The sequence below is a fragment of the Orycteropus afer genome, unplaced genomic scaffold, assembly GCF_000298275.1.
Source record: "Orycteropus afer afer isolate SDZICR_OR568_19922 unplaced genomic scaffold, OryAfe1.0 scaffold00035, whole genome shotgun sequence".
In the NCBI taxonomy this organism is placed as follows: domain Eukaryota; kingdom Metazoa; phylum Chordata; class Mammalia; order Tubulidentata; family Orycteropodidae; genus Orycteropus; species Orycteropus afer.
This window is the reverse complement of record NW_006921622.1, coordinates 9,780,335-9,789,288: the sequence shown is the minus strand read 5'-3', so window position 1 is coordinate 9,789,288 and position 8,954 is coordinate 9,780,335. Positions and strand designations below refer to the sequence as shown.

The 8,954-nt window shown below is 34.6% G+C and overlaps 1 protein-coding gene across 1 annotated transcript in view; it reads right to left on the bottom strand.

The window, feature by feature from the left end:
• MLLT10 (MLLT10 histone lysine methyltransferase DOT1L cofactor) overlaps nt 1-8,954 on the bottom strand; it is a 480,716-nt gene that overhangs the window by 241,459 nt on the left and 230,303 nt on the right. Inside the window, exon 4 of the mRNA XM_042780339.1 lies at nt 2,401-2,510. Coding sequence (XP_042636273.1) covers nt 2,401-2,510 — 110 coding nt within the window. The remainder of the gene's footprint in view (nt 1-2,400; nt 2,511-8,954) is intronic.

The window sequence follows — 8,954 nt, the reverse complement described above, 5'->3', positions numbered from 1 at the left end:
AAATCACAATAATTAATAAATAAATAAATAGATAGATAGATAAATAGATAAATAAATAATAAAGAAAGAAAATGTAAATATATTTAACCTTACCAGACACTATAGTCATTTTTTCACTAACACCAAGGATTTTTTTTATACAGTAATATGCAGTTAACAAGATACAAGATAACAAACAATCTCATTCAATATATTACTGAAGCTTTCAAAATGTTCCTAAGTTTTTACGCAGAAATTTTATTGGCTTATGCTACAAGCTGAACATCAAGCTGGGTCTTTCTATAATAAGGGGTTACTTAATTAAATTATAGTTTATTGACACTAATAATATTATATATTATATACCATTTCTCTATTTAAAATACTGGCAAAAATATAGTGATGAAAAAAATGTTGAAGGTTAGTAAGTTTTAAAAACAGACAAACCACTACCTAATCATAGAATTCAAGTTTGTTTCTTTTTTTTTTTAATTATATACCTAGATGTAAAATGTCACAGAATAAATCTGGCAGGGTTCAAATGATATGATTTAAGATGAATTTTACCATTTACCTTTCTGTATTTTCAAATCTTTTTAACAAATAATACTGTACACTAAAAAAAAATTTTGCATACTAAAAAAAAATTAAAATACAGTATACTAAAAAGAGTAATACCAAAAATATCTGAAGCATTAAACTTGGCTGCAATGATACTTTCTTCCATTCACAGAAGAAATAAAAAGGTATCTTTAAATTAAATGGTGACACTATATTAAAAGGCACATTGGATAATCGAAAAATATAATACACCGAAGAGAGTAAAACTATAATACAACTATTCCTCACTCATCAACTACTTTCTTATCTGACATATCACATTACAACAATAGTATAAAATCTACTATCCAGATATTTTGCCCATTAACAAGGCAGCAAGCACAGTAGCAATGGCTGTGGAGTGTCCCCTCCCTTGAGGAGGCTCTCCTGGCAGCTTCCAGGAAGCTGGGTTACGCTGCCATACTCCCTTCACTCCCTCCTGCCAGCTGCCATGGCCTCTGGGCAGACGTGCAGGTAGTACCAAGCCAATAGGCTCATGTTGTGGATTCCTAGCTCCTCTGTGGCCTGAGGCCCTGCTGCTCAAAACTGCTGTGGGATGAAACCAAACAAAACCAAACCACTAGCATTGAATCGATTCTGACTTATAGCGACCCCCTTTGGGTTTCTGAGGCAGCACATATTTACAGAAGTAGATTGTCCAGTCTTCCTTCCGCAGAGTGGCTGGCCAGTTTGAACCACCAACCTTCTGGTTAGCAGTCAAATGCCTTAGGTACTATGCCACCAAAACTCCTTACTACGGGGTCACAAGGGAGGAAAGAAAGAAGGAAAGAAGCACTGGAGAGGGTGCTTGGAAGAAATGTGAGTAAGTTTAGTAATACACCAAACTGTGTTGAACTTGGCCCTAAGCCTCCACTTCTATGACTCACCAAGCCCAGAGGGCAGAGGAGGGGTAAAAGTGGAAGTGTGGACATGCCTCCACAAGGGAAGCTCTGACTTAGCACAGGAAGAAGGTAAAATGGTTAAAACATGGGCCCTCCAGTGACACAGCCCAGCTTTATCCAGCTTTTTCTACTCCAAGCCACCTTCTCCACAGAGGAATAATGCACAACTGGGCTCCTATTACAGTGATAAGCATATCAGTAAATCTTAGCTTATTGTTTCTATGATCATACATTCCAAATTAAAAAAAAAGAGAGAGAGAGAGAAAAATGCATGGTCTGAAAACAGAAAATAAATTAATTTCTCAATTTTGGCATAATGCTGATTTCCACATAATGATCTGGTCTTTGGAACCTAACCATGTCAACAAGTGAGGAACGGGTGTGGATATACTTACTAAATCAAGACAAACATAGATGGGAAAAGGCCTAAATATTAACTACAAATTTTTAAAACATGACAAAAATTATGTATTAGGAATGAAAATAGTATTTCTTTTGTAAACAGCATTATAACACAGTATTATTTTTCACAAGAGAATGTGTAACATCTTAACTATTATACTAAATAATAGCTCATTAAAGTTTAGTAAGGATTTGATATTTAAAAGGGCAAAAAAGGTCTAATTCTTAAAGGAAAAATCTTTAAGAATTAAATATCCTGTGAACATTAGAATACTGAATTCCTAGATTGGTACAATATTTAATACATGCTTATTTCTGCCTTTGTTTTGTACTCTTGTGACATTAGTCATAAATTTTAATAAAAGTAGTTTACCACAGTAATAATACTGTTTTCTAAATCTCTGAATTAATTCTTTACCAGTGACATATAATTAAAAGAAAATTTCCTTTAAACTTCTCAGTTTATTTAAAACAAGAAAATTATACTAAAAAAATAATAAAATAATATTCACTCTACCTTATTGTAACGATCATGTGGGACAGACTGTAAAACGATTGGTTCCATTGTAGAAACATTGGCAAATTGTACCTCTGGAATATACAGGGCACAAACCACATGAGCCCAACCTAAAAATAAATAAACAAAAATAATGTAATTTAGTTTTCAACAAAGTTCTTACCAAAAAAAGTAAAATAAAGTAACTATCTCGAGAGATTTTTTAAATGCCCATATAAGGAAATGAACAACAAAGAAACTACCAAATTCTCATAAATGACTTGTATTTCTACTACATTAGAATAATCAGCTATTACTGACAAAGTGTTGTTAATCATCTTTTCAGTTATTACACATAGCAGCATAAACAAAAGGAAATATTAAATTCAGATGCCAGGCCTCACTGTTCTTATATCAGACTAATTTGAAATAATTCAAACCAACTACTTCAGAAAGCCATATAGAACATAGTTTAATACTTACAATAAGTACGAATACGTTACTCTCTTAATACACTTAAATGCCAATGTTAAATTTTTAAGGTTTACATTTATGTTAAATTTTAAAGTGATTTTAGTAATAATTATTTAGTATTTGCATTTACTTAAAATCATTTAAGAATTAACATTAAATTTTATTGCTTCCTTGAATTTGTGAAAGGACTGAAGGTATACAAGAGTGAATTTGGTAGTGAAAATTACTGGGCCAAGAATGGAAAAGAGGGGAAGTCCAGGGAAGAGTGTATAGCTTTTGGTCATTTTTGCCCAGGGGACAGCAATTTTCCCCAGCCATAGCCATTCTGAATGTTTACAAGCAGTGGCCATTTTGGATATTTAAAGTGACAGCATTTGCATGTGGATTCCAGGGACCTGAGAATATGTTCTGCTTGCGAAAGACAGCATGATGACTGGAAAGGAGATAGGTGGTGAGTGCTGCCAACTAGTGAATAGAGGAGTATTTGTTGTGGTGGTTGTTGTTATGTGCCATCGAGTCAGCCCTGACTCATAGCGACCCCTCCTTGGGTTGCCAAGGCAGTATCACTACGGAAGTAGATTGCCCAGTCTTCCTTCCGAGGAGTGGCTGGTGGGTTTGAACCGCCAGCCTTCTGGTTAGCAGTCAAGTGCCTTAGACACTATGCTATCAGAGCTCCTAGAGGAGTATAGTACCCTGTTTATTTGGATACATCCAATCAAAACAAAGAAAATGAAAATCTTGGACAAATCACTCCAACATATAATCACCAATTAAATACAAAGACAAAAATGTCACACTGTCTCAGAGAAAACAGATCATCACAGACCACACAAGGAAGCAAGATAAAGCAATAGAAATAAGGGACCAAGCTACAGACCACGAAGACATCCCTGAGGAAGAAGCAGCACTAAAGCTTCCTGACAAGGAATTCTAAAGAACTATTCTATTTAGGTACTGTCTACAGATTGAGAAACAGATAAAAAAAACACTGACAAATTTGAATAGAACACAGACAAAACCCTAGAACAATTTCTAAAGACAATACAAGAAAAAAATGACAAAATAAATGGAAATTAGAAATGATACAAAATCTACAGATAGAAATCCACAAAATTAATACCAAAATTTCAGATTATACATTGAAAGTGCAAAGGGCTAGAAGTGAATCCATGAAAGACAGAATTAGTGAGACTGAAGACAAATATCTGAATACTTCTGTAGAAAATTATCAATCAGAAAAATGATAAAAGCAAAATAAAGAAAGCCTAAGGTGCATGTGGGATACCATCAAAAGGAATAACCTACCTGTAACTGGAATTCCAGAACAGGAAGAGACAAATAAAACCACAGAGAAAATCCCTGAAGGTTAGTTGTAGGAGAATTTCCCTGATAAAACGAAAGATGAGAATACATCCACTCAAGAACTCCAACAAACCCCCAAAACAATAGATCCCAAAAGAAAATCACCAACACATATCATCATCAAACTCACCAAAACCAAAGACAAAGTAAGAATCCTGAAAGTAACATGTAAAAAACAAAAAGTTACCTAGAAAGGGCAACCAATTAAGACTAAGCTCTGATTTCTTGGCAGAAACAATGCAGGCAAGAAAACAATGGGATGGTATACATAAAACTCTGAAAGAAAAAAATTTCTAACCAAGAATTATATACCTGACAAAAACTGTCCCTCAAATATGATGGTGATATTAGGACATTTCCAGATAAGCAGAAATGAAAGGAATTTGTTAAAACCAGACCAAGTTTATAAGAGATGCTAAAAGGAGCCTTTTGCACAGAGAACCAACAACCGCAAACAACAACCAACCATTAACACACGAAGACATAACCTAGAAACCAACCCAGTTATGGAAGTATCCGAAGTTAATGAGCCTACAAGATTGTAAACAAGGAACGAGACACATCAACTTGCAAGTGAGGACAACTACAAACCAAAAAAGAGGGAAAAAACAGTGTAGTTACAGAACTTCTAAATGGTGAGGAAGTCAAGACAATTCCAAGATAGAATGGACTGTTCTAAACTTGAGGGAAAAAATTATAAAATACAGAGTAACCTCAAAGAAAAATGATAAACCTTCCATCAAAATGAAAAAAGAGAACAAGCACAAATATTTATTGCTGTTCTTAGGTGCTGTCAAGTCGGCTCTGACATATAGAGACTATGCACAACTAAACAATACACTACTTGGTCCTGTGCCAGTCTCACGATACTTGCTATACCTGAGCCAATCATTGCAGCCACTACGTCAATGCACCTCATCAAGGGCCTTCCTCTTTTGCATTGACACTTCACTTTACCAAGCATAATATACCACTCCAGCGAATGGTCATTTCTGATAACATGACCAAAGTAGGTCAAATAAAGCCTGCCCATTCTTGCTTCCATGGAACATTCCAGTTATACTTCCTCCAGAACAGATTTTTCTTCTGGCAATCCATGGTACTTTGAGTATCCCTCACCAACACTACAACTGAAAAGCATCAACTCTTCTTCGGTCTTCGTCATTCATAATCCAGCTTTCACATGCATATGAGGCAAAAGAAAATACCATGCCCTGGGTTAGGCATACCTTAGTATTCAAAGAGACACCCTTCGTCTTCAGCACTTTAAAGAGATCTTGTGCAGCACATATGTCCAGTACAATATGTCGTCTGATGTCTTGACTGCTGCTTCCACTGGTGTTGATTGTGGAACCAAGTATTATGAAATCTTTAACAACTTCAATCTTTTCTCCATTTATTGTGATGCTGCTTATTGGCCCAGTTGTGAGGATTTTCATTTTCTTTATGTTGAGATATAATCCATACTGCAGACTGTAGTCTTTAATTTTTATCAGTTAAGTGCCTCAAGTCAGCCTCACTTTCACAAGCAAAGTTGTGTCAGCTGCATACCACAGGTTGTTAAGGAGTCTTCCTCCAATCCTGATGCCTTGCTCTTCTTTGTATCATACAGCTTCTGGGATTATTTCCTCAGCATACAAACTGAATAAGTATGGCTAAAGGATACAACCCTACTGCATCCCTTCCTGATTTTAAACCATGCCTTGTACAAATATTTACCAAATTCTAAAATAAAAGCAACTAAGGATGTGATACGGCTGGCGATTCAAACCCACCAGCCACTCCTCGGAAGGAAGGTTGGGCAATCCTACTTCCATAGTGATACTGCCTCGGACCCAAGGAGGGGTCGCTACGAGTCGGGTTTGACTCAACGGCACATAACAACAACAAGGATGTGATAATACAATTCATAAACAAAATGAGTTCACCACAGAAAATTATATGGAACAAGGTAACCAATAATACCATGAAAAAATACGTAACAAAATGACAGCAATAAACTCATACTTGTCGATAATTACACTGAATGTCAACGGATTAAATGCAGCACTCAAGAGACACAGTTGCACAATGGATAAGAGAACATAACCCATCAAAATATGCTGTCTGCATGAGACACACCTCATAGAGAAAGACACGAACAGAATGAAAAAATCAAAGTTTTGAAAAAGATACATCAAACAAATGGCAACAGTGTAAGAGCTGGCATAGCAATATTAATTTCTGATAAAACTGACTTTAAGACAAACACCACCAGGAGAGACAAGGTAAGTATGAAGACAATGACCAGTTGAAGACAAATGGATGCAAAAAGATGTATTATGCAAAAAAGAATAGGCTAGACTTGCTATCAGGTATCAGATATACACTAATGACAGAATACTACCATGGATAAAAGAGAACATTTCATTGTGATAAAGGGATAATTCAATAGAAAGGCTATCAATTAGAAATGGGTTTGCACCAAATAACAACGCTTTAAAATACATAAAGCAAAAATTCACAGAATTAAAGGAAGTAGTAACAATGCTCCAGTCGTAACAGGAGATTTAAACACATAATTCTCAGCAAGTAGTATATCATCTAGTCAAAAAAATCAATACATACGTGAAAGAGCTCAACAGTATCAACCACTTCCATCCAACCGACATGTAAAGAACACTAAATTCAACTACAGATTACTTTTCAAATGCATATGGCACATTAACCAAGATCACAATATGCTGATTGCTGAAATAAGTCTCAATAAACTTAAAAAAATGAAAATCATCCATCAAGTACTCATGGACCACAATGGAATTAAGTTAGAAACCAATAATAAATACATATCTAAGAAAACATCACATATATGGATAATAAATACACTTATGCCCAATTCATGGGTCAAAGAGTAAAGCACAAAGGATATTAGGAAATAGCTCCAACTGAATGGCAACTAATATGTGAAATATGAAAATTTGTGGGATGCAGCTAGAGCAGTACTCAGAAGGAACTTTATATATAGCTTTACATGTTTTTACTAGAAAAGAAAATCTAAATCAAGGACATGAGATCGCATCTTTAGAAGCTAGAGAAGAGCAAAATGAACACAAAGTAGAATGAAGGAAATAAATGTCAAAATCAACAAAACAAAAAACAGGAAGATGATATAAATGAACAAAGCCAAAAGCTTATTTGAAAAAGTTAGTAAAATTGACAAACCTCTAGGTAGATTAGTTAAGGAAGGGGGGAAAAAAAGTGAGAACATAAATCACTAACATCCGGAATAAAAATGAGGTTATCACCGCCAATCCTACAAATATTAACAGGGCAAGACATAGACAGCTTCATTCCAATAAATCCAACAATTTAGATAAAATGGTCAAATTTCCTGAAAAAGAAAACTTGCCAAAACTGAGCAGAAGAAAACGTGAATAGATCAATATCTAGGGTTTTTTTTTAATGAATTTGTTTAAAAAACTTTCTCAAAAAATGTTTCACAGTAACACCAGGTTTCACCAGTAAATTCCATCACACATTCAAGGATAAAATTAACACCAATTACAAATCTTTTTCACTTTAAAGGACCAACAATAACCCTTACACCAAAGCCTGGCAAAGATTTTACAATCCTTTTAGAAAAATCACATAACAAGAAGAAGATATATGACAGGAGATAGATAAATGAATTCAAAATGTCCTAAGGGTTCTGTATGTTTCAGAAAGAGGGTAAAAGGACCTATTAACGTTAAGCTAATAAGGCGAATAGAATTGACTGATAAAAAGTAACCCAGATGAAAATAAAAAACATAGACCAGGGAGGAGAAATAGGAAGCACTTAATAAAATCAAAATAGAGAGAGAACAAGAGAGACAAACTTATACAAACACTAAACGCTAAACGCTAAACTCAATAGACTAAATACTTTCACTAAAAGACAGAGCCTGCCTATCTGGCTAAAAAATTACTATCTGATGTTAACAACAGACAAATCTAAAACATGAAAATACAGAAAAATTACAAGTAAAAGGAAGAAAAAAGATAATACCATTTGAAAACAAAAAGTGAAATAAAACTAGGGTAGCTGTTTTACTATTAGTCAAAGCAGACTCTGTGGCAAATAGTACCAGAGAAAAAGAGGGGTAAGTCCCAAATGATAAAACAGTCAATTTACCTGGAAGAGATACAATAATTTTAAATGTATATGCACCAAATAACATACCATCAAAATATATAAAGCAAAAACTGACAAGTATACAACCACAATGTGGAATTTTAACATACCTCTATCAGTAAGCGACAGAACAATCAACAATCAGCAAGGACACAGAAGATTGTAATAATCTAATTATCAAATCTTACCTAAAAGATACATATAAAATACCACATTGAGTGACCAGAGACGTTTTCCCCCCAGCACATACAAAATTTTCTAAGCCCCTAAACCAAACTTCAACACATCTCACAGTACTAAAATAAGAGTATGTTTTCCAACCACAATGAAATTAAATAATAAATAAAAGATAAAAATTTCCATGTATGTAAAAATTTAAAAAAATTAAGCTCTAAACATAAATGTGTCAAGAAAAAGTTGAGTTCAGTTGTCCATGTTAAAATTTAAGGTACCAATCAGACAAGGTGATGTTGAATATGTAATTGTATATATATATGAGCCAAGACTTCTAGGAGCTCTGGTAGCGTAGTGCCTAAGGCACTTGACTGCTAACCAGAAGGCTGGTGGTTCAAACCCACCAGCCACT